We start from the raw sequence: 27,016 nt of genomic DNA on the forward strand, positions 1-27,016 counted from the left end.
AAGAGAAACCCTAGATGTCAGAGGCAGGGAAGGGGGTACAGAGGTTTGCTAAACTGACTCTGAGGTATTCTTGGCATTCTTTTTTTTATCTTTACTCTTTTTTTAGTTGATAGACAAAATAATTTTGTGTTTTCATTTTCCTACATGTGCTTTGCTCATATTCATTCCCTACTATCTTTCCTATTTCATGTCTTCTCCCTCTCACTCCCCTCCCAAATAGTCCCCTACTGTTTCCATGTCATTCATAGATGGTAGGTAGATGATAGATAGATAGATAGATAGATAGATAGATGATAGGTAGGTAAGTAGATAGGTGGATGATAGATAGATTGATAGATAATAGATAGGTAGGTAGATAGGTAGATAATTAATCTAAGTTATATATATGACAAAGAATTAATTAATCTAAGTTATGTATATGACAAAGAACATGGGGTATTTTTTTCTTTCTCCCCACCTCCACCATTAACCCTCTCTCATACCCCACCTTCCAGGAAGATTCTTAGTAAAACTGGGATCCTAAGCTAAGGACATGTCTTAGTCTCAAAGGAGGAGTCTAGCAGAATTTTGGTCTTGGAGAGATTCTTGGAGAGTAGCTAACAGAGTTGAGAATTTGATGCAAGTTCCCATTTAAGATCATTGTCAGCTGGGAAGGGAGCTCGGTAGTACAAAGCTTGCCCAGGGTGCACAATGGCCCTGGATTTGATACCCAGCACTACTGAGGAAGGTCGGAAGGAAGGAGGGAGGGAAGAAGGGAGGGAGGGAGGGAGGGAGGGAGGGAGGGAGGGAGAGAGGGGAGGGGAAGATGGGAGGGAAGATAGGTTGGTAGGCTGGTTGTCGTCACACAGCAAAGTATGGACCCTACATGTCCCAGTAACTTTTACCAAAAAGTAAAGGCATACTTTTAGACACAAGGATCACATGCCAACAAATATTTGTCATGGGCCAGTGACTCTCCTGCAATAGCAGACAGGAAAGAAAAAGGTCCCTATCTTCATACAACTTTTAAGAGAAACAGAAATGTAATTTAAAAAGCTATCAGTGTGAGGTTTTTTGAGTGTACATTCTCCGAGGAAAATAGAGCGGAGTAGAGACTCACAGGGGGGCTGGAGGGGAGCTGTTTTTGTAGGATGAGTCTCTCAGGAAGTGACATTCAAGCAGAGATTAATGTGGGCAGAAGGCAGAAGCCAGCCGAGGGGCTGGGAGAACAGCCCTCCAGGCAGAGGGAACAGTGACATGAAGAGCTGTAGCCAGAGGAATCTGCCTGCGGTGCAGATGGTCGCTGGAGCAGTAGAGAAGGAATCAGAGCAAAGATTGAGTTTGGGTCTAGAGAAGGGCTCTGGGAGATCGGAGTCCAGCAGATGTGCAGGATCCTGGTAGAGAATTGCGGTTGTGCCCCCAAGTGTCCCCAACTCAGGTTACATTTTGGCAGGAGAGTGAGAGAATCTGAGCTGTGTTTGGGAAAGCTTTCTGAAATGTGCAGGGCAGACACTGAAACAATGGGAGATGTTGGCAGCTGGGCGCTTGGGGAATGGCAGTGGCTTTCCGGAGATGTGACACAGTGACTTGCAAAGACGGTGTTTTTGTCAGGTAATGACTCCTGGGGTGTGAGGATGAATATGTGAGAGGCCAGGAGAGACGATTAGGAGAACACAGGAACAGGGTCGTCTGGGGACAGTAGCCTGAGTCCTGTTTTAGATATGTGGTGACATGTCCACCAAGAGCATCAGAGTCAATGCCAGCCTACTCATGTCTTCATCCAGAAGGGGCACGCGGAATGTATGAAGCCCAAATGATTCACCACCGGGCGCAATTACTGAACTGGATGCTGCTGTGTTCACGGTATCGGAAGAGGAAATAGGAAGGACCAGCATGTTTCCTGGAGGACCTCACAGCCAATCAGAGAAGAGAGGGAGTGGCTGGAAAGGGAGGACTTATGGGATTGTACAGCTTAGGATGTGGGAGAAGTACCTGGGAAGGTGTCCACAGTGCCTCTTGGAGCCCAGGATGGGGGGTGTCGGGGAGTATATCTGAGAATGGAGCAAGACCAAGAAATGGCCAGGGTGTCCATGTTGCTAAAGTCATCGAGAAAAAGAGTGACCCCAAGGGGGGGAAAGGAGGCACAAGAAAATCACTTGGTGAGCAGGAGGTTGTCAGCACTGCCTCGGGGATCCTAAGTCTAGGAGTGAATTGATGTCGGCAACAGGGATAAAGATAGTTCAGGGCCAGAGAGTTGACTCAGCAGACAGAGGTGCTTGACAACGACAGGACTGATGACCTCAGTTCAGTCTCCAAGAGACACAAGATAGGAGAGAACTGTTATGCCCAGATCATGACCACAAAGAGACCACCGAAGACCATAGATGCCCAGAATGCAACGGCAAGGTTTATTCTATAGATACAAGTCTAGACAGGGAACTCATTCCTACACCCAATACAGTGAGGCAGGGAGGAGTTGCTCTTTCTTTGTGTGGCTAGCTTTTTAAAGGCAGAAACCACAAGTCCTTCGGGGGTTGGGGGGAACCGTGCAACTGTTCTCTTTTAATTGGGTGAGGGTATGTAACCTTTGAATTTACTGGTCGGTGGTTACAATTATCACTTTGGGGGCAGTCCAGCACAAATCCCAGGCTTTGTCCTTGAGCCGCCATGGGGGCTGACTGGCCAAGCATGTACTGACTGTGGGGGCTGGCTCAGTGGTCCAGGCTCTTTCCTTGACTCACACACATAACTCTAAGTTGGTGAGGGGTCCCAGACTGTAAACATCTGACTGAACTTTGAGCAGTCAGAGTACGTGCAGAAAGGGAGCTACTGCAAGGACTATGTCTCTTGTTCATGGCCCTCCCAGAAACTGCTTGCTCAAGTCTCAGGAAACTGAAATTGAGGCCTGATCTCTGAGAGAAGACTGAGCAGCCTGTTATGGCATCTGCTTGGTCCTTTCAAGAACCACCTATAAACTGTCTTCTGCTCTACACACACACACACACACACACACACACACACACACACACACACACACAAACATACATGCACAGATGTTACCCACATACATGCACACATATACACACAGACAAACACACACATACCTACACACACATACACAAACACACACACTAAATATATAAGAAAGTACAGCAACAGAAATAGAACCCACGAAGGTGTGACTTAGGAAGACAAACAGTCCCGAGTCCAGAGTCTTGACGGCATATAGATGCTGCAGGAAATTCGGGTCCCGTTGGCAGGAAGTGTCCGAGTTTGGTGACTGGATGGGGTGGGATCTGAGGAACCAAAATTCGATCTCTATGAGAAAACTGTAGGAAGGGTGAGGAGTGCGTGCTCACTGACTGCCCAGGACTTGGCAGGAAACACTCCACGAATATATAGACGGCACAGAAAACTGCCATTGGACCCAGATACCAAACTTTGGCTGCATTTAGTTAGGTAAATCCTACTCCACCGTTCACATGACCTTATTTAGTAGTTTCTCCACAGGGTTATTTGACTTGGAATGTTTGGAAAGGCTGGGTTTAGCTCTGGAGACGGACAATGGGAAGCTAGTGGAGGAGACTCACGGTCTAGGTGGGATGTTACTCTGTGTCTTGTTGATGCTGCAGAGATCTGAGCAAGTTGAGGCCTGATAGTTATGAGAGAGAGAAACGTGATCCTTCAAATCAGGTCCTCAAAGAAAGAGCAGGGGAAGAATCCAGAATGTCATAAGTAACTTGTCTGGGGCAGGAGGTTGAATAATAACAAGTGCCCTCACCACTGAGCCAAGTTCCCAGCCCTGGTTTTCTTTGTTTTGAGGAGCCTCAGCTACCAGAGAATTAAGAGCAGAGAAAGGGATAGTCCTGCTGAGCCACAGTTTGCAACTTCCAGAGAAAGCTCAGCAGAAGGGCCTCGGTGCAGGAGGGTCAGGTTGTTGCTAGGAGACTAGGTGAGCTGTCATGATTGCACATGAGGATCGTGATGTGAGAGTGCCTAACCTCTGGCCTGTGACACGGCCAAGTGCCGTGTGCCTTCGACCATTTTATCAATGTTATGTCAATAGAAAATCAAGGCACAGCGTTAGTGCTAGGTCAGACTGATTCTCCAGGCCACACTCTTAACTACAGCAGCCTGTGTTCACAAACCTCTAAGTAGATGTACGGAGGGAATCAGCACAGGATTGGCCGGATGAAATGAGAGGGAAAGGATTTACAGGAAGTAGGAATCCTGGCGAAGAAAAGTGGGTAGAGTCAGAAAAGGCACAGATGGCAGGTAATCGCTAGGACTTGAGGCCAAGTCAAAGTGATGTGTTGGAATTTGAGTTTCAGAACTAGGCAAACAAAACTCCAGGTGAGGAAGTTGCTGAAGTTATTTGGAGCGGGGGCGAAATTCAGATGGGGCGATCTGGGAATGGGAAAGCCATACAAGAAATCACCGTCAGCTCAGTTCACTGAGCTTTTAGGATGGGAGCGATGTGGTACCCTGAATGCCAATCACAATCCCACAGCGCATCTGTATAGCAGCCATCCCTGCTACCCTTACATGCCTGGGTTTTTGCTTAACTCACATAGGTCTTTGGCCATTAAAGCCTTCACGCTCCTTCGCGCCTGCATTTATGGCTCTTCCTAGTCCAGAACTCTGGCATTCTTGCTTGTTTATTCTCTTTTCCCTAGTAGAAAAATCTATCGCATCAGGGATTTTGTGGTTTTAGTTTACAAACGTGCTTCTAGTACCTAAATGGTGCTTGGAATTCAGATAGGTCTCAGTCAGGAGGGAATTAATGAAATACATTCAGTTCTGTGAGGAGACTTTGGCTATGAGCTTCTGTTTGTGTCAGAGCTGGGTTTGAGTCCACTTTGTCTGGGGCTCCTGGCCTCTGGGGACTGCGTTTTTCCACAATCTTCCTTTCTCATGTAATATGTTGGTCCATCCTTGCTAAAGCGTGTGCCTTCTAATTCCTGTGACCCAGCAGGACTTGGGCAGAAAGACCTTTTAAGAACCAGTCAGGTGGCGGAGAAGGTTTGGTTATCAAGCACGAAGGCTGTTCAATGGCCCCAGAGTATACTTAACTGTGACAGAAAATTAGTGATAAAGGAATTATTATAATCCTGTACCATCTTCATTTTATGCATGAAGAGGGAAATTAAGTTTCTGGTGGTGGAAACCCCAGGTCTTAAAGAGAATGGTAGACTCACCATTGGTTTGCAGCCTACTTTCCCTCTATTGCTTTACTGCCTCTTTGGTTAAAAATTTGCTAAATAAAATTAGGACAGGAGATGTTAGAGGTTGCCACGATGAAACCATTAGGGCAGACTTCCCAAACCTGGAATGCAGGGAGAAGGCTGTACTGACCACCGCAGAACAGTTGGCGGCAACTTCCCACGACACGTCAGCAGTGTGATGGCCAGCACAATTTGGCCGTCTTTGTAAAGATTATCACAGTATCTAAGTATTTGCTTGTGTTATAAATGTATTTTATTTTGTATATCCTGGAATTTTGTTTGGCGTCTCATGCATCCTTAATGAATATACATATATATTTTTAATATTTGTTGATTTAATACTTTAATAACTTTAAGCTCTGGAAAAATAGGAACTGTATCTATTAAGTCTACTTTTTTTTCAGTACCCAGCTTGTTTAATAAAGGTCACAAAATAGATATTCCAGGTCATCTACAATAGGCTGAGGGGGAAAAAATGTGTTCCTATCTGTTACCCCTCTGCCTTTGCTCATGGCAGACATCACTAGTTGATAACACTATTCTCTTGATGGATGCAGATGCAGCCTTAAAACCCTCAGGAGGGCACTACAGGTAAAAACCCCTGATCTACTAGAATCATCACTGGGAACTTTCAGAAGCAGACAAATCCTTTTTAGTCATCTAAGAACTTGGGCCTGGATAGGGAGCATGCGGATGCAGGCCCTGTCCAGACTGCCCTGTCCTTCTGGAGTCATGCCTAATTGCCTGGATGTAAGCCATGCATTTCCAGAGTTCTGCCTCTGAATATTTTACACATCAAGATGAATGTTCCAGCCCTGAGCTTTCAGTGCTCGGCTATCTTTACTTACTAAATATTTTAAATGACAGAGAGGTGGTTAAAAGTGAACACACTCTTGCCTAAGTCTGCCTCTCTAAACACACGATGCTGTGCAAACACCTTAGCGAGGTGAATAGTGAGGTATCTGAAGTTGAAGATGACACCATCACCATTCCAGTTCTTCTACTGGAATCCTTTACCATACGTAGAATTTTACGAAGCTAGAGCCTCATCTTCTTCCAGTTTGCTGCTTTCCATTCTTTTCAATGACAATTTATATGGCGAATACTACAAGGTCTCCAAGTTCCCACTTCAGCTCTGAAGGTATTTGTTCTGAGACGTCTCGGTGCAGAGCCTATGAAGTGCTGTTGGCCACCGACCAGACCCCCGGTGTGCTCATCTAAGTGGGGGAGCGTTCAACATTTGCACTCCTCACAGGGTGCCCAGGCTGATAAATTATGTCCTGGCAGTTATCTTACTGTGCCAACAATGAATGCTCCAGGCAGAAAATCAGACCAATGGGAAAGAAGGAACCCTTTTTCCCCAAATGTGTTTTTAATTACAGTTTTAACAAAGATGAAGCAAAACCAGGGAAGTGCAAAATAATCACAAGGATCTTACAAAATAAACATCATTTGTCTTCAGAATTATATCCACCGACGCTAAAACTGTTGTTGTTTGTCCAGACAATGGGACCTTCTCATTAACAGCATTTGTTCATGAACCCCAAATTAAATATGCCTTTGCTTTAACAACCAAATAATTATATGGGGAAAATACCAACTGTAAAATAAATCACACTGGCATGGAAGATTCAAATGAAGCCACAGCTTGATCAAAGAGATTCATTAGTTGATGCTCATTTGCCATGGTAAATTTTTCAAATCACATATAGTCAAAAGTGATCTGTTACTGTGTTCCAGGAAGTCACAATATGTCCTCTCATGTCATGAATGGTGTTACTCATGGTCAACATTCCCTGCACTAAAATTTTGTAAAAGCAAACAGGCCAGATGATTCAGTGGATAGAGGTGCTTGCTACCGAGCCTGAGTTCAAGATCCAGAGCCTACATGATAGAAGGAGAGAACCAACTCCCAAAGGTTAACCTCTGACTTCCACATATGTAACACACACACACACACACACACACACACACACACACACACACACACACACACATACACACACACACACACGTACACACACACACACACACACAGAGAGAGAGAGAGAGAGAGAGAGAGAGAGAGAGAGAGAGAGAGAGAGAGCAAGAGAGAGAGAGAAGAGGAGGAAGAGGAGAGGGAGAGAGGGAGGAGAGAGGAACACCATACAAATAAATAAATGTAAAAAGTTGAAAATGTTATGAAACCAAGCGTTGCAGTAGCAACTATTCTCGGTCAGTGTTCCCTGGACTCCAAATCCCCACTTGTGGGAGTTAGACACATACACAGAGACAGAAATATAAACACCTATTGTGTACCTCTCCATTTTCTGAGAACCTTTTTTTCTTAAAATACAGAAATGAAAACAGCCTCCCATATCTGAGATGAATCCTAAATAATGAAACTCCATGCACTCTTAAGGACTGCTGGCTGGCTTTCTCTATGCAATTAAATCGAGTAGTCTGGCTGTGCCCGTGAGCAGCTGGATGGCAGACTTCGCCTTGCTCCCATGCCATCGTCTCTTGCATCAGGGTTTTCATCTTTCAGTGGCTGCATCAGAAATGCATCCAGCTGGTTTAGGCAGAAAGGGGCTTTTTCTGGAAGCATACGTACGCTTTCACAGTCCTGAGGGGCTCCGATCAGATGTGCCTATGCTTGGCACTCTCCGAGATCCTGCTTGCTCCTTGTGCACACACGTTTATTTCTTGCTTCTTTCTGCGGACCAGCCTTTGGTGCAAGTGGGTCAAATGCAGCCCCTTCAAAACCCAGCACTCCCAGATTTCCTGTTAACTCCAAGTTCGTCCATGCTCTCTTGGGGAATGGAAAGAGGTTTCTTCTGTTGTTACAATGTTAAATGATCAAGACTTAGGAAAGGAAGGAAGGAAGGAAGGAAGGAAGGAAGGAAGGAAGGAAGGAAGGAAGGAAGGAAGGAAGGAAGGAAAGGCAGGTAAAGGAGAAATACTTGGAAAACAATTATGATATGCCCAGACAGATCTGATATCAGAAAGTAAAACATAATTATTAGTTATTTCATTTCTCCTTCTGCCCCGGTGTATCAAAATTAGCTGGTCTTTCTGAAGTCTATTGCTTGACTGAATAATTAAGCCTGCCTCAACCCTCCTTCACGGTGCTGTCTAGGAGGGCAGGAATGGTTCATATTCCTGGCTGATTGAAGGATTCAAAGGTATAGGGAGGAAATGTTACCGGCAATCTCAGGGAGTCTTGTGAGAGCTAGCATATGATCCTGGGAACATAAGGGTCCCCTCTTAGGGTTATCCATCTCAATAATGAAAAACCAGGAGTAAAGTAGAAGGTGGATACAGTTTATTAGAGTCTGAAATAAAAACCCCAGAGCACTCAAGCTATAAACCCTGCAGCTCCTATACTGGGAAGAGAATGGAGGAGATAAGTTGACGTGGACATTAGCTGCACGGTGACAGGTAGTCACATGGTAGGAGAGACTTTTAGAAGAGTGGTCAGGAAGCCTAGAGCATTAGGGGGTTTGAAGGCATACATAGGCTCTGACTCACATCTAAGAGAAAAAGAGGAGAGAAAGGAATAGTTAGGCCTTTCTATTAACACAGGAATACAGGCAGACCCATCTGAACTCCAGGATGGCTCACAAAGACTGCGCTAGTGGGTAAGAATTCTGGGAAGGGAAAGCACATTATCTTAACTTGAACTGCCAGACTGAATTAACTCATAAGCAGGGAGTGCCCAAGGCTTGTCTCTAACTAGAGATGGGTTCTGTTCTTTACTATAACATTAGGAAGTGGGAAATGTGCAAATTCTTAATGGATAAATGACTACATGTCTGCAGGTCCACTTCCTGGAACATCAGCGTGTTCCTTGAGTACAGAAGGCGAAGGTGTCGAGTCAGTCTGTGACACTGGCCTGGTCCCAGAGAGATTTTAAAAGCCTGAGAGGAACTATGAATGTCAGCAGATTCACTCAGCCCTCTGAAGTAAGACCAGAGCAGAAAGAGGGTGCTGGGACAAAAGACCATGCCACACCACTGCAACGGGTGGGCAATTTGGGGGTTTTTTTTACAGGTGACTTCCTAGCAGCCCGGAGGGGCTGAGGGAAATCAAATTTTTATTGTGTTCTCTCCTTTAATGCTCTGCGGTGAACCTTCCAAATTGGAAGATCAGATTCTGGGCTTGTAAAAAGTTTACTGCTTAAACTTCTCAAGGGAAAGGACAAAAGGCCAAGAACAATTTAAGACAGAATGAAAAAAGGAGGACTCTTAACTTTTTTCCACGAGCCCAGTCCTAACTTTTGCCTATGCTGTGCAAAAATGTGTTACACATGCAGTGAACAAACTGGGCTAGGTACCTGGAGACCCAGTAGTTCTACCTGCATCCCAGCCTTTGTAGGTAGATCTTTGCCTAGTGGAGGGTGGCGAGCTAAGCTTTAGTGAAGGGATGAAGCAGTAAGAATAGGCTAGTTTGGTCATCCCATGATCCTCCTCTTCTGCACTTTCCTTTGCTAGCAATGCTGTTACAAAGGTCTTGGATGAGGGGTGCTTGTCTAGAGGTATCACTGGATTCATCCCATGGGAATTGAGAAAGAATTGTGTGTCCCACAAAGAAGACCTACTGGGACAGGATAGTGAGATGACAGATGGAGAGAGGAGGTACTGGCTGACTGCCAGCTAGAGATCTGAGGTGGGGATGTGAAAGCTGCAGCTGCCTGAGAGTGAAATAGAAGAGATGCTAAGGGTATTGGGAAGAAAGGAACTGCTGTAGATGTGAGGCAGGGATACCTACATCGCAATCACCAGAGAGTTAAAGTAGGGATCCTGATGATCTCAGAGAATAACAGTTACAGATAGAGCATCAGTGACAGATCTACCCAAGTCCAAGTTGAAAAACTGATGAATTTATTGGGGTCACCTACAGGACTGAGTGGTTAGTTATAGGAGCATGGACAGCTCCAAAACAGCTGAGCACTGGAGAAGCCTACCCCCGCATGGTAACAGCTCATGAAAGTTGTAACATTGGTCCTCACTGTACAACAGTCACACAACTCAATGTCCCCCCTCTCCCCAGAAGTTCTTACTATTTCTATAACTTTAGTAGTCAAATGACCTTGATCTTCTTATAAGCTTCAGGGACTTCCTGAGACTTGTGAGTTGTTTACCACTGAATCTAAAGGAGCCTCCTCCTGTAATAGAATGTTTCATGTTAGAACTTCCAGAGTCTTAATGAGCAGCTCTCCAGGATGGAAATGTTTGAATTTGGAAGGCTGTTCCTGTCCAATATCTAGTGTCCTCTGTGTCCTGTAAACACTGTTTTCTGTTTTGAAATTACAGAGTCTGTCATCCCAAGTAGTGGAACATTTCACGTAAAACTGCCTAAGAAGCACAGCGTGGAGCTTGGAATAACCATCAGTTGTAAGTAGAATGGGCTTCTCTTAGAATATTAGGACTTAAAGATGCTGTAGAATTCCGTTGCCAAAGGGTTTACAGGTGTGGCGAGTATTTTCAGTTTTCTTCCCCAGTTTCAGTGTCACCCTATGAAACTCTGGAGCCAGTGGCACAGCCAGCACCTGATGGCCTTGGGAGGGAGATCAGCAACTTCAAGTTCTCTCTGCAGTTGCATTTGTTTCTCTATAAGATGGACATGAAGGCTCAGAAGAGAGCTCATTTGGTGAAGTGTGTGCCATGTAAGCATAAAGATCTGAAAGAGCCCAAGCTTCCATGTAAACAGCTGGAGACAGCAGCACACATCTGTAGTCCCAGAACTGAAGAGCTGGAGACAGCAGGCTTACTTAGACTTGCTGGCCAGAATGTCTCACCAAATCAGTGAGCTCCAACATCAGTAAGAGATCCTGTCTCAAAAAATAAAGTGGAAAATGATTGAGAAGGATGTCAGATCCCATCCTCTGGATTTCACATGCATGTGTACAAACTTGTGCACACACACACACACACGCAGACAGACACACAGAAAGAGAGAGAGAGAGAGAGAGAGAGAGAGAGAGAGAGAGAGAGAGAGAGAGAGAGGAGAGACAAAAAACAGAATATAAATAAAAGCAAGACTTCCATGAAGTATAGGGCTAAGTCTTTATAGCATCTGTATACTTTGTATGCTGTCCAGCAAGTCATAGTACTCAGTATTTCTCACATGCCAATATATAAATGATTAGATGAATAATTAGATGAGCAGAAATATACATATGGGTTCTCTACACGTTTATGTTCTGTGCTGTTCTCTAATGAATACAAGAAAGGGTAATCTAACTCAAAAAGTACTTTTATATATTCCCAAGACTTTCTATGAGTCTGCCCTGTCTCTGTAATCCATTCCATGAGACTCAATCAATGCCTTTCCATGAATTCCTGAATCACTCATGGTACCTGGTCTGGATAACCAAACCAAAATGAAAAAGCATAATATACAAATGTGCTTAATTCTCTTCCTCTAGGGATCTAGTTTTATAACTGCTTTGATAAATCCACTTTGAAAATTCCAGTCCCAGTGGACCTTTATAGAACAGGATAGAAATCGAGATTGTTTTGTACTCTTACTATCCACAGACTGAGTTTATCAATAAATGCCCCCAAGCATATGAAACCAATGGTTAGTGCATAAGGACCAAGGAGACACAGAGGCAGAGACTATGACCACAAGGTTGTCCCCTTCAAGAAAGAATAATGAGATGAAATAAAAATGCCTCAACACACTGCTGGATGGAGTTTATGTCAGTGCTTATGGCAAAAACAAATAAAAAGAGTCCTCAATTGGGTAGTATGAAATAAGGCTGTCCAGTTCAACTTTAATGGTATAAATTTAACACTAAAACTGCACTTTTATTTATAATGGTGAACCACACACATCCGCTGGGCTACTAAAATAAGTACCACTGCGTTGCACAGCCTGTCCAGGAATAAGATGCCAGGTGTCTAACACTGTCCACTCACCCACCCACCCCGAGGAACCTTCTGCGAGGGAAGTTACAAGACACAATGAAGTAACACTTAGAGCATGTGAAACACCGTCCTGCAGTGTAACTTAAAATGATTCGACATGTGAATAAAACAAATATGTTATAGTAAGTGAATGACATCTCAAGTTGTGTGCGTGTGAGTGTGCATGTGCATGTGCGTGTGTGTGTGTGTATATGTGTGTGTGATGAGTGTGGAAAGCAGAAGCCAACTGGGGTGTCATTCCTTGGGAGCTATCCACCTTTGTCTTTAAAACAGGGTCTCGGGGGCTGGAGAGATGGCTCAGAGGTTAAGAGCACTGACTGCTCTTCCAGAGGTCCTGAGTTCAATTCCTAGCAACCACATGGTGGCTCACAACCATCTGAAATGAGATCTGGTGCCCTCTTCTGGCCTACAGTCATACATGTTGTACACATAATAAATAAATAAATCTTTAAAAAAAAAAAAAAAAAAAACAGGGTCTCACAGTGGCCTGGAACTTGCTCATCAGGCTACGCATGCTGGCCAGTGAACCCCAACGTTGCCTGTCTCCACTTGCACAAGGCGGGCATTACAAGTGCCTGATACCATACCTGGATTTTTTATGTGGGTTCTGGTATCAAATCCATGTCCTCATACTTTTGTGGCAAGCACTTTGCTGAACATTTCCTTAGCCCTCAATTTTTACGGATACTGAAAAAATCAAATTTTTTAATAAATTTTAAGAATATCTATTTATATCAAATAACCAAAGGAAAAAAAAACCATTTTCTTAAGTAAAATTTGTGATTAAAGCAGTGTTGGTCATGGCGATGGAAACTCCTGAGGGGGCGTCCACTCATGGGCAGGGTACATCAAAACTTATTAATGTGTAGACACCCGCAAACTGCTTCAAGAATGTCTTGAATCTCATCCCATCATGTGCAACTGTTTTTTGTGAAGCTGTGAGTGTTGCGCTGTTCCAGATGGAGGAGGGATGCACAGGTTTCTCACACACACACACACTTGTCAGCTCCTCGGAGCTCTGATTGCACTTACACGAGTAGTCATCACTATACTGAGTGTGTTTCTTCCTAGAAAATACGAGTAATTGACAAGCCAAGGAAACATAATTTGCTATAAAAGAAAAACAAAGACAAAAAGGACAGCCAGGATTTGTATTCATTGCAATGAGAGAGGAAACTCCCCAAGGCCTCTCTACATTCCCAGCACACACGAGGTCTTCATTCAATGCCTGTATCTGTTGCATGGATGGATATGGCGTCTTTATCAGCAATGTTCTACTAAGCACTATGCCCTCCAGGAAAGGAGCCTTTGAATAAGACAGTGAATACAAAGTGCTGAGCAGACCATTGCATGGATTAAAGATGTGGAGAATGGTCAAGAGCAAGGATTGAAAGGCCAAACTGCCACTCTCTGTAGAAGGATGCACATATTAAATGCATATATATATACATATATACACATATACATATACATATATATACACACACAAATACATATATACATATATAACCAGAACACATTGTGAACCTCAGCACATGTTAGCAAGATGGTGATCATTCACTACTTTACACAAAGCCTTGTGAAATATTTTAAGCAAATCTCTAGATAACAAACATCTAATGCTCACACCAAAGTACATAGTATGAAATTCTCAAATGATAAGTGTTAAAAAATATATTTTTTAAAAATCCAGTATTCACTACAATGGTGTTGCATAGGCAGGAAATCCAGGCACCTTCTCCTCAAACACACACGGGTTCTGAGTGAAGCTGAGGGCTTGCCATGGCTTATTGATTTTTTTTCCACCATCTTTGTACAAAATCCCCTTTCTGCCTTTTTCACCTCATGAAATCTCTGTGTTCAGAAGTGGACCTCCATCTTGAGAGGCATACATGTCCTTGGTGTGTCCAGTTAGCTTCCATCACAGTGGTTCTCAAGCTGGGGGTCATGACCCCCTTATGACTATCAGAAATATCAGATATTTATATTACATCCATAACCAGAGCAAAATTACAGGTATGAAATAGCAATGAAAATAATGTTATGGTTGGGGGTCACCACACCACGAGGAACTGTGTTAAAGGGTCGCAGCATCAGGAAGGTTGAGCACCACTGCTCCATTGTAGGATTCATGCATGCCTTCACTTGTGCAGCTACACTGCAGACCTCATTGAGTGAGAAATGGCCTCCTCTGATTGGATGTGGTGAACAGTTTTAGGCCCATTCTCTTAGGTTCTTGATGAAACATTGACGGTACGTTAGACCAGGCATTACTTTCATTAATGTTGCGATACTATGGAATGATTTATTATAATAAATGAAGTGGAGTCAACTAACAAAAAGGACAGTGTTTTGGAACACAGCCACACCCTGGTGCCCAGCCAGTCCAGAATCACAGCTCCTACCTTCCAACAAGGCCACCACCTACATGTCAAGTCGGAGAACTTTGGCTGTCTCTGTCCTGTGAGCCCTTGTCATTGAAGCCTTTTTGACATTGGTATTTTCTTTTGAGCTTTTGCAATAGGGATTTGTCCCCCACTGGGCTAGACATGGCACTGTGTGATTGTGGGTGTTTTCTTACTTATTCCTCATAGCAGCCCTGGGATGGCCCCATTCTACAGAGAAGAATGATATAGTTCAACTGCATAGCTGTCCAAAAGACCCAAAGTTAATAAAAGGCAAAACAAGGATTCCCAACATATTCTGTCAGCCTGAATGCTAGCTTTCTTGTCCCCGTACCGTTCAGCCCTGTCACCGTCTGATTGATGAGCCTTCCCAGAGCCTAGATCGGAAAAGCAAAAGGCAGCATTCTATGCATGTGGTTAATTTCTTGGTCTTCTTTCTGACATGTGACTGGATTCACTGCAGAAACAAAGGCTTAGTTTTCTTTTTTATTTTCATAAAAATCACAAAGGGGGGCTGTATGGCAGGTACAACAAATTTTCATCTTTTCTATAAAAATAACTGTCTCCCAGCGAGGGTGATCAATGATTGTAACACTTCTGAGATTAAACAATGGTGGGCGAGCACATGCTATCTTGACATGAGAAAAATGGGAGATTTTTTCAGTGGCAAAATCATCTATGAAGATCAAGAAAAGGAAAATGAATGATAGCAACAGACTCAGACAGGGAACCTCAGTGCATTTTATATTCCCAAAAGGACCAAGAATTGGTGGCATTCAGAACTTGGGGTGTGTAAGAATAATGGTATAGCTCAGCCAGTAGGATTAGTTGAAAGCTAAGAATCAATACATTAGTCTCTGGGATAGTTTCTCCCCCTCGGTGTAGCCAAGTGTCTCTCCCAGAAGCTTTGGGATTTATATCTTCAAAAGCATGAACTAGAGAACTCTGTAGAATAAAGGAATGCAACTAAATTCTGCAGAAGAGGAAAGAAATGGGATGCTCTGTGACTTGATTCTGGACACTGTTGACACAGCCATGCTAAAGTCGGTAGTAAATCCTGACCATGCAAAGATTAGTTGTAAAAAACCATGTTGGAAGAACGAAGAGGCAAGAAAGAGCCATGAACGTGGTGATGATCTGAGAAGGAAGGGAACAAACCCGTGTGGTTCATAACACAAGAGAATGACTAAGAAGATTATAGCAATAGTGGAGAGGGTGCCTGAACTGGCCTTCCCCTGGATTCAGATTGGTGACTACCCTGTCATCATAGAGCCTTCATCCAGTAACAGATACAGAGATCCACAGCCAACCACCAGACCGAGCTCCGGGAGTCCAGCTGAAGAGAGGGAAGAGGGATTCTATGAGCAAGGGTGGTCAAGATCATAATGGGGAAGTGTACAGAGATTTCCAAGCTCACAGGAACTCACAAACTCTAGACCGACAGACAGCTTTGGAACCTGCATAGGACCAAACTAGACCCTCTGCATACAGAAGACAGTTGTGTAGCTTGGTCTGTTTGTGGGGCCCCTGGCAGTGGAAACCAGGATATATCCCTGGTGCATCAGCCAGCTTTTTGGAGCCCATTCCCTGTGGTGGGACATCTTGCTCATCTTCTTCCCCTTGATGCAGGGGGAAGGGGCTTGGTCCTGCCTCAACTGATTGTACCAGGCCTTGTTGACTCCCCATGGGAGGCCTTACCCTTTTGGAGGAGTGGATGAGAGAGAAAAGCAGGGGGTAGTGCAGGAGGAGGGATGGAAGGAGAAACTGGTTGGTATGTAAAATGAAAAAATTAATAAATAAATTTTTTTAAAGATTGAAAAATAAACTAGTAACGTTATATGTCATGTCACAAGTGGAATCAACCAAAGAAATTGAAAGTGTATGTTCCTCAAACTAATGTGGAGATATGTCCCCAATAAATGGATTATAAACTATTACATGTAACATAGCAATACAGTACACTGTAATTGGGTTGTTTATCTGTGAACTCATGGCCAATGGGAAGCAATGGCTTGCTGCCCTTGAACAGTATCAAAAGAGACTGCTATGCCTCATGTTGCTAGGCTCTCGCATCAAAATTCAAGGATGGCGTCTACTGAAAGAAATTGCTCTCACCCTATCAAATCTCAAAATCATAAATGAATCACCTTAAAGGCAGGAATCATCTGCATTTGCATCTGGGGAAACAGGAAGTCGAAGAGTTGCTTGTGCACGATTTCTAATTAAATCGTGTGGACTTGTATTTTTGACACAAATAGAAAGTAGGAGCTGTCAAGATGGTTCAGTTGGTAAATGCTTTAACAGTTTAGTTTATTTCAAGCATGAGGACCCGAGCTGCATGCTCAGAATCTGTGTAGAGATGCTAGGTGTGGTAGCATGCACTTATATCCCAGCATTGGAGAGATGGAGATGGAAAGGTCCCTGGAGTTTGCTGGCTAGCCAGTCTATATTACGAGAAATCCATGAGTCTGCTTAAAGGGTGGAGGGATTTACTAGGAAGGAAAACTCACTACAGCACCGGAGATTTATCGTAGGGTCCTGGAAGACTGAGGTACAGTCCCACGCTGTTCTTCTGCCTGGTCCATCTCAGCATCCAAGCCCATGAGGGAGAGAAGATAGTGGCATACATGCATCTCAGGTCTTAAGGGTAGCCCTAAGCCATGTCCCAGGGGCAGATGTGTCAAGGTTATAGGTAGGTAGGACGGTTACCTGCTCATCTCTAGGGGTGGTGCTTCAGGGTCATAGACAGCACCACTATCTACTACAAGTCTGTTTTAATTGGTTAGCACTATGTCAGAATGAAACACACACACATACACACACATATACATACACTAAAAAAATTGTATGCCTACATTCTGAAAAGCATTATAAGAAGTTTCTCTTTGAGGTTTAAGAACATGCACCTATGGGCAACATGAAAAATTCCAACTTTGTAATACAACATAGATAGATAATTGTGATGAGTTCTGAGCAAGCTGTGGATGATTCATGTGTCACTGCTTGGGTGCATTAACAATGACATTAGAGACACAAGTGGAGCTGGAGTTAAAGTCATTTCATTAAGTGTAAGTTGGAAAAAGGCTCTACTAAGTTTAACCTCCATCGTGGATGCCCACAAGTTCACAGTGTTGGTCCCTTGTCCCCTGTGCAGTTCTGTTTAATTGGCCAATGACAGTGAGACTTCAAGGAACCCCTATTGTTTGTCTTTGGCTTTCACATTATAATCTTTGCTTGTTCTTCCTTTGTGAGTCACTCTCTTGACCCATTCGTGGTAGACCACCCCCTCCGCCCGTCCCCCAGAACACGGGTATGGCTTCTCCAGTGGAAGTAACATCTCATAATAGAGAAAACGATTTCATTTATCGTGACCTCATGAGATCTAACAAGGCCCGCCTCTCTTTTTTAAACCAATTTCTCTGAGATTTCACAACCAGAGCCCTGTGCAGAGATGCCCAGCTCATGCTTGGTGTTCTGGAAATGTGTGCTAAGTAAGCGCCTGGTTTTGTGGCCAATTCCAACCAAATCCAAAGCATTGGGGGAGGGGGGGTGTTACTTCTTGAAGGATCACAAGTCTGAGCAAGAGCAGATGGATAAAAACAGAGACAAATGAAAGACTGAGGGATCCACTTATATTATTGGAGTAGGGAAATGAGTTCAATGGGGCTGGATAGTAATAATAGTAAACAGTAAACAATGCAGACAGAGAGCATGTTGTGTGCATTGGTCTAATCACTCTGCCTTTCATGACTCACATCATCCTCTCAACAGAAACTCTCAGGTAAAGACAGTGAGTATTCACCATATGCTGCACAGATGAGAACCTGAGTCATCTATGGACTTTGCACTCAAGTAATCAGACCAGAATACCAGAGCTAGGACTTCAGCCCCAACCATTATGACCACCAAATGCTGTTTCTTAATCACTACACTACATTGGCCGGCTTTTCCATTACCAAAGCTACATATCTATATAAAAATCTATTCACATTTAATAATAGTGACCTGCTTGGTAGGTTTAGAGCACTATGCACCAAGCAACATATGCTTAATTTGTTATTTTCTAGGCAGAGAAGGATTTAGCATTGTGGTAGGGTGTTAACAACAGCTACTAATCGTTCAAGGATTCATTGCCACATCTGTGCCTGGTAGTGAAAGAGACAGGGCACATATAGGTCTGAACACACTTCTGTGTTCAATATCTTCACCCCAGTAGACATCCACCAAGAATGTTTGATGTTTCAAATATGGATGTAGTTAAAAGAGAAACGGGAGAATCTAGAAAGATGAGGATGGTCATCATGTGCATGTAGGTATGTAGAGCATATGAAGTTTCTGGCTTCTAGGAAAAATTGTGCAGGATTGTCCTCTACATCATGATACTATTTTCCTCTCTTTCAAAGAAGGGTGAGTTTGACATATCTTCTTGTTCTTTCTATTGCTGGTTTTCCATTTCAGTGGAATGTGGGCCTTTTTAATTAAAAAGAAACACTTGCATGTTATATGATGGTTATTATAGGTTGGCAAGATACAATGCAAATTCATTGGCAGATAATAATAGAATAATGCTTGCATGTAATAAAGGTTTATGTATTTGTGTGTTTGTTGACATGCCCAATGCCCAGAACTATTTCTATTTTAGAATATGACATGAGTAAAATTGGTAGGTGTTTGTGTCTATGGGTAAGCCATACCAAATCATTGAGTGAAGGTTTAAATAATGAGTCAGTTGTAGTGAATATACTGTTCTGCACACTTTGCTGGCAGCTAATGTTAGTGATTAGTGAAATCTCATTAACATTTACTCAGGACTAATTGCAATAGAGGATAAGGTATTGGGGATGTTGGTTTTCCTTTAAATATGATGTTGAGCTGTTAAACCATCTGTTCTTATGCACAAACATTTTTCTGGGATTCAGAAGGGATTATGGGATATGATATGGTTCTGTGATTATTATGGGATGATCAGCCTGTTTGTGATAAAATCTTACTTCGGGGGCCTCTTAATGTTCTCTAAGAGGAAACCATCACAGGTTTCAGGTTGGCAAAGCATCTTCTCTCAGAGGCCACTTGTTTTTTTTTTTTTCCACAAATGTTGATATCCTAAATGAAATCTAAACTTTAAAAAGATGGTTTCTTTGTGCTTCTCTGGGCCATAACTCATATCCAGAGTTAATTCCAAGGAAGTCCCTTTCCAAATTTTTTTTTAATTCTTATCAAATGGAAGTCCTACCCCAACTAAGTGTAAAGGCTCCAAATATTTGACCACTCAGATTGATAATAATTTTATGTGCAGTTTAATAAGGGCTATATGTATGCTTAGAATATACATACACATGTATGTATTTAGTTGACTAATAAAATATTTGCTATTGTAACAAAATAAGTAGTCACATCCCAAAGCACTCTAGAGCTTTCTAGGTAAAACTGTTTGGGCAGAACACAGAGATTTGTATAGTCCACGCACCAAAAATTTTCTTCTAGAAAATGTAACTATTAAAGCAGTGATTACTGCTCTATGTCCCTCCCAGTGCCCTTGAGTAACTCGGTGAGCACCCGTCAACAAAGTGGTACCTCCTTTCTAGAGAGGCGTGGAGGAAGGGGTAGGAGACAGGCTCGCACTCAGTATCACCAAAGTGAGCTATTCTAAATTGATTTCATTATTCTCCTGTTGAGGAGCCGACCTTTCAGGTCACTGACCTAAACCTGATGATCAGCTCTTCAGCCGCTTTCTCCAATTACAAATTGAAATGACCATCTTGCTGGTCAGCAGATAAATACTTTTACATGAATGTTTTTGTAGATTTAATATGCATACTTTCCAATCATTTGTTGGTTGCCTTTGATTTACATATAAACTCTGTTGACAGTTACTTGGATGAGTCCTGGTTATAAAGATGTGATATCTCGATCTATCTTTATTATTACAGCACCATCCAGTAGAAAACCTGGCGACCCTCTTGTCATTTCAGATATCAAGAAGGGCAGTGTGGCACACAGGTAAGGAGTGTGTGCTTTCTCATTTGCCTGTTTCCTCCTGCGAGTGTATTTCTGTACTCTAGAGCTGAAAGTGATTTTTAGAGTCTTTTATGAGTTTAGCATGAGCATTTTCTTCAGGTTCATCTTCCATGTTTCATTTTCTAGTGAAGCCCCCAAAGTTATTTCAGTTCTGAGAAGTACCTCACCTAGAAATTATAGCTTAAGGGACAGCTTTGCTAGGTGCTATCATGTCCCCTTGGGGCAAGTAAGACTTTTGAACTTCCATTAATGTTTATGTTTCTGTTCTAATTCCCCTTCTGTTGATGTCATTTAAAAAAAAAAAAAGCTGACTAAGAGCGACTTTGGAGAGGAAAGGATTTGATTGGTTATAGTTCGAGATCATAGTCCCTTATGGAGAGAAGTCAGGGTCTCAAGTGGGAACTTGAAAGTGTACCTACTACCTTACATGCAGCAGTACTTCTGACCAGAGAATTCACAGTTAAGGAGGCACAGCAGAAACTGTGGAGGAGTGCTGCTTGCTGGCTTACTCATGAACTCATGATTAGCTCGGTTTTATGCAGTCCAAAACCACCTGCCTAGGGGATGGTGTTCCTCATAGTTGGCTGGATCCTCCTAAACCACTTAACCACCAAGAGAATCCATCACAAACATATCCACAGGCCAGGGTGATCTGGGCAGTCTCTTGACTGTCATTTCTTTCTCAGATGACTCTGGGCTGTATCTAAGTGTCATTTAAAGCTAAACTAGAATGGTCTCCTCCCTGGTCTGTATACATCTAAATAAGATAGTCTTATGTTTTCTATTTCACAGGTAAAAGTACATTTTAAGTAATCGAGCATGCCAATGTAATATTAACTTTCCTCTTATTTTTTTTAAATGAAGACCTTTAAAAACCCAACCTGTCATCATAATTGTGTTGTTAAAGAAATAATGTAACCAACAAAAAGTGTGGGGGACTGTTCAGATATATGGTATAGGCACAGCCATGTTGAAAAGTAAATTATTAGTATCGTGTATCAAACAAGAACCATGGAGAACACTGTAAGAGTTGAGATATATAGTATAGGCACAGCTGTGTTGAAAAGTAAATTATTAGTATCCTGTATATCAAAGAAGGACAAAAAAATTGTTTCTCATGTAACAGGTGGAAAGTGGGCGGGGGATCCAGAGCTGGGAAGCCATGACACCTACTTGCCATTCCTATTTCCTATCCATAAGTGGGAAGGGACTGGGGGTTGCTGCAGAAGAAAAGAGAGAATGAATATTGGGAAATAATTAGTAGACTCAAACACAGACATAAAATGTAAAGGAGAGCTCCTTAAAAAACACATATATATATGACATTCTCATTCCTTTTGTCATTGATTTATGAACTTTTAAAACTTCCAACAGACCTGCAAGTGGTCCAGAACCAGTATTGGACTCTCTGAGGCCATTTTCCAAATAGTTCCGTCAGATTCATCTATATGTTTGTCCTTTTCTCCAGCTTCAGTGAGTTTCCAGGTACATGAAGGAACAACCAAGGTCCTAGACCCAGTTCTCACTGACTCTGACCCACCTGGACTTCCCTCACTCCCTTATCTCTCTCCTAGGAGCTGATGGCCATGTATCAAGAGTGTGCATCAAGGTTGAGAGGAACACAAGGATATTTGGGGTTTCTTGTACCTGATACCCCCCTAAGGAGCTCTAGACTTCCTGAGTAAATGCCTAGGTTAAATTGAAAAAAGCATAAGGAAGATGTTTTAATAATATGCAATTTAACACCATAGCAGCCACCCCCAAATAAGACTGGGAAAAATGGATGCTTGTCAATAAAGTACAATTTCAAAACAGTTGAAAAACTTTCATTCTAAGGGTCACCAGAACATGGGATTGTGCTCAACGCCTCTTGAAGTGGCCTGCGTTGAGTACTCATCATAACTCATGCAGTACTGTGCCTTTGTTAACAGAACTGGAACGCTGGAACTTGGAGATAAGTTGCTTGCGATAGATAACATCCGGCTGGACAACTGTTCCATGGAAGACGCAGTCCAGATCCTCCAGCAGTGTGAAGACCTGGTGAAGCTCAAAATCCGCAAGGATGAAGATAACTCAGGTACTGACAGCATCCTTACCTAGGACTGACTTTTCCAACTGCCCGTCTGTGAAAAAGATAGTAAATTTTGGTGCTTTTCATGCAGCAGCTGGCTAGTTGATGTTATAACAGTGCTTCATATGGTTGTAAGAGTCTTTGGGTTGTACATTGAGTGTTGAGTGGATTTTAAATGATGCTTTCAATTTGTATAACAAAGTATTTTTTTATAAAAATTACAGCTATAGTAAGATAGTTTTAAGTATGAAAACTACATTACCATCAAATACTGCTCTAAGGTAATGGAACTGGTCATTTCTGAGCATTTGTTGATATTTGTAGCATATAACCATGGGGAATGTTGCATTTTTAACTTTGTAAATATTTAACTGGTTTACAAACTCTTACGTTTTTTTTTGTAATTTCAGTGATTTTGGTATCAAAGAGAGTGGTGTCATGTTTCATGCAGAGAAAGTTTTATTCAGATTTCCATCTTCCTTTGAATTATTTCCTTAGAAAACCTCTCTAAAACCAGGATTGCAGAATGAGAAGGAAAAGGAAACACTGGGATCCCTCGCACATTCTGACCCATGGTTTTTTGTTTCTTTAGTTGTTTTTTTTTTTTTTTTTTTTTTGAGTCATATCTATTCTAGGGGCGTCAGTAATGTGTGAACAGTAATGTGTGAGCAATGCTTCTCAGACCCTGTTATACCTCACAGTCTCCTGGAGAGCTTTGGAAACACTTCCCAGAAATTATCTCCAGGTGAAGTCCAGGATTCTTTTTTAACAAATTTCAAGGCAGTGCTAGCAGTAATACAAGGAACACGCCTTTAATAGCTCTACAGTAAAAGCCTTTTATCTGCTTATGATAATAACCTGGAACTAATTGAAAAGTCCATTTATTAAAATAACTCACTAATATGGAAATCCTAGAAATTGATTCAAATCTGTATCATAAAGACTTAATCTGAAAGGATGCCAATCTTAGCAATAAACTTAAGGCTCGTCCTATAAATGTGGTTCTGTGGATTATAGTTTCAAGTCTTTGTTTCTCTAAACTATACCTATAATATGCAGTTTGCTACTTCTGCATTAGTTTTCCATTTCTGAGACAAAATACTTAATAAAAACAATTTAAGGGAGGATATATTTGAACTCATGGTTCCAGAGGTCTCAATCCATGGTCAGCTGACTCCAGTGTGTATCATGGAGCATCATGGCAAAGGAGTGTGGGGAAATTAAGTTACCCACCTTATGGCAGCCAAGAAACAGGATAGAAAACAAGTAGGGGCTGGGGACAAGTTATACCCTCCACAGTGATGCCCAGTGTTCTGTTTCCTACACTCAGCTCCACTTCCTACTGGTTCATGCATTATAAACTGTCAAAAGATTAACCCATTGTTATGATTAGTACTGTCATGACTCAATTATCTCTCAATAATCCCTAGCTGAGGTCCAAGCCTTCAACACACAAACCTGGAGATAGCAGGGCAAAGGTGCATTTCATATTCCAATCAAACATTCCACTTCTGACTTCCAGAGGATTCATACCCAACTCAGGACGTAAAACGTATTCAGTCTATCTCCAGGAATTCCCAGAGCCTCTAGCTAGCATTGCATAAAAGTCCAAGTTCATTCTCTTCTGAGATCCAAGGCAGCAAAATCAGCATCAAGGTCTGTGGCCAACTTGAGCAGTGACTAGACCCACCTGGACCACAGCTAGAGCAGTTTCTGAGTTTTTGTTAGCTGAGCTCAGAGAAACACTTTCCTTGGCAGCCTGTGCATGAAAGGTTCCCTGGAGTGATCTTCTCCAATCAAAGTCTTCCAAAGGCTTGCTATCTTTATACCCTTGAGCCACTGATGGATGGGAACTGGCTAATTGCTGAGATGCTACCAAAGCATCTTTCTTGTTGTCCTAATGCAAAGTACTTGGCTAGTTTTTATGGCACTAATCTACCCAGCAAACTCACTTTATTTTCAGCCTTAAAGAGCTCCTCTTTTTTTTAAACCTAAACTCCAAGTTGGGCAAACCCTTCTGCTCTGCCTTTTCCTCCTGATTCTCACTATAAATCCAGAAGGAAACAATGAGCAGTATCCATGTCAGTCTAAACACTGTGCTATCTCAAAACTTCCATCGAATTAGTCCATGACCTTTAAATTTGGCATCTCACAAAGTATCAGGACACGGGGGAAAGTACAGACATATTCTTTCTCCGAATGTGATAATCATTCTCTCATCCAAGAGTGTCCTCATGGCCATCTGAACCTCATGAGCAATCGTTAATGATCCTGTCAGCAGTCTGGTCTTTAGAGTTCTCCGTAGAACCACCCAGTGTGCTCTCCTTGAAGAATTTTAAGCACTTTTGGAGTCTTTTCTCCAATTTTTTTTCCAAGTTCCTCCTACAAATCATTTCCAAAGACTTAGACATTGCACAGTGAGGGAGGGAGTCACAGCCACTACTTTACTTCTAAGCGTCAACTTCTCATGTTAGTTCATCCTTGCGCCGCTGTGACGGAATATCCGCTAAGACCGACATGAAGGAGGAAGGATTGATCTGTCACTCACGCTTTCAGTCAGTGGTCAGCTGGTTCTGCTACGGTGAGGTAATCACAGCCAAGAGCCATGATGGAACCGCACCACTCACCTGACAGCAGTGAGGAGACAGACAGACAGACAGACAAAAATAGAAAGACAAAGCTATTCCCCTCAAAGGCATTCTCCTAGTGAAATGGTTTTCCCAACCAGACTCTACCTCCTAAATGCTGATTTGGTAACATCATTAACACGGACAATTCATGTTCTGTGTCCGTTAAATATATTTATGTTAAATATATTATGTTAAACAAAATCAAACACAACTGGAAAGTGTTATAGTTTGGATATTAAGCATCTCCCCGGAGAGTCTTAGATACTGAAGGCTCTGCCCACCAAGCTGGTATACTATTGGGAGATGATTGGATTCTGAGGGCAGCAACATCATCAATGGATTAATGCTCTGACGAATTCATTCCAGTAAACAATGAGATTGTTGTAAATTCTTTAGATTTTTACACTAGTAAAAATAAATCCCCATTGTAATGTAATGTCTGTCACCCTTTAAATGACAATAGCATTTTTAGAGGTAGAAGAAAGGATTTTGAAAGTTTTTACAATAAAAAAATGATTATAAGTTATTTAATCAAGTTAAAGGTATCTACTTCTTCAAACATGAATAATTTCTTTATTATAAAAACTTTCAAAGGTGTATTTTAATTTTCAGGTGTGTGTGGTATGGGGTGTGTGCGTGTGTGTGTGTGTGTGTGTGTGTGTGTGTGTGTGTGTGTGTGTACATGTGCAAGTGCCCAAATGGGAGAAGAAGGTGTCAGATCCCATGATGCTAAAATTACAAGGAGTTGTGAGCCGCTTGACATGGGTGCTTGAAACTAAACCCAGGTCCTCTGGGAGAGCAATGTGAGTTCTTAACAACAGAGCTCGCTCTCTCCTCTCTCTCTCTCTCTCTCTCTCTCTCTCTCTCTCTCTCTCTCTCTCTCTCTCTCTCTCTGTCTGTCTCTCTCTCTCTCCCCACTTTACCTAACTTTTGATTTCCAACAATGATTTAGAATTTTTCCTCCCTGTAATTAAATTCATCAGATTTTTTTTATCAAAAACAACTAATTCTGTTTTCATATAAAAACTCCAGAGACACTTTATAAGTAATCTTAAATTACACAGTTACAGTAATACATGTAACTGACATAAACATGCTTGAGAATTGTTTTAATATCAGAATTACTTCTCTCACCACTGTGACAAAGCTCCTTGAATAGGAAACTGAATGGGAGGAATCATTCATTTTGATTCATGGTGTGGGAAGTTTTTGTCCATCCTGTCAGGGGGACGTGGTGAGGAAAAGGAGCTTACATCATGAAGGTGGGAGTATGTGGCCCAAGCTACTAACCTCGTGGACGGGGGGTGGGGAGCAAGAATGATGGAAGGGCCGTGGAGGATACAGCTTCCCACAACACGCCCCACTGAACCACTTCCTCCAGCCAGGTCCTGTCTCCTCAACTTCCCAGAACCTCCCAAAATAGCAGCACCAAGCCACATGAGCCAGTGGAGGATGTTTTATATTCAGACCACAACAGAAATAAGCTGTTTTTTTTCTATTTTTGTTTTGTTTTGTTTTATGACTGGAGCCGGAATAGGAAATGCAGTAAATAGGGGAATTAAAAAGAGAGAGAAAGATCTGTTATTTGAGATCATTCCACGGCATTGATTTGTGTGTTCTACAAGAGAAGATAGAGTGACAAAGTAATCCAGTAAATTGGTTAAGTAAAGACAGATTTTTAAATGCAGTATGTGTGTGTGTCATGTATTAATTCATTGACATTTATATGAATATATAATTTCATCCCAACTGCTTTGGACAGTTTTGCCTGATA

At 42.3% G+C, this 27,016-nt stretch overlaps 1 protein-coding gene across 12 annotated transcripts in view; it reads left to right on the forward strand.

The window, feature by feature from the left end:
* The window catches only part of Grip1 (glutamate receptor interacting protein 1), a 644,324-nt gene that overhangs the window by 552,608 nt on the left and 64,700 nt on the right, over positions 1 to 27,016 (forward strand). For all 12 annotated transcript variants that reach the window (XM_052753454.1, XM_052753458.1, XM_052753452.1 and 9 more), the window contains 3 exons: positions 10,499 to 10,579; positions 20,454 to 20,523; positions 22,473 to 22,618. In XM_052753454.1, coding sequence (XP_052609414.1) covers positions 10,499 to 10,579; positions 20,454 to 20,523; positions 22,473 to 22,618 — 297 coding nt within the window. The remainder of the gene's footprint in view (positions 1 to 10,498; positions 10,580 to 20,453; positions 20,524 to 22,472; positions 22,619 to 27,016) is intronic.

This window comes from Peromyscus californicus, unplaced genomic scaffold (assembly GCF_007827085.1).
Source record: "Peromyscus californicus insignis strain IS unplaced genomic scaffold, ASM782708v3 Scaffold_24__1_contigs__length_46423439, whole genome shotgun sequence".
In the NCBI taxonomy this organism is placed as follows: domain Eukaryota; kingdom Metazoa; phylum Chordata; class Mammalia; order Rodentia; family Cricetidae; genus Peromyscus; species Peromyscus californicus.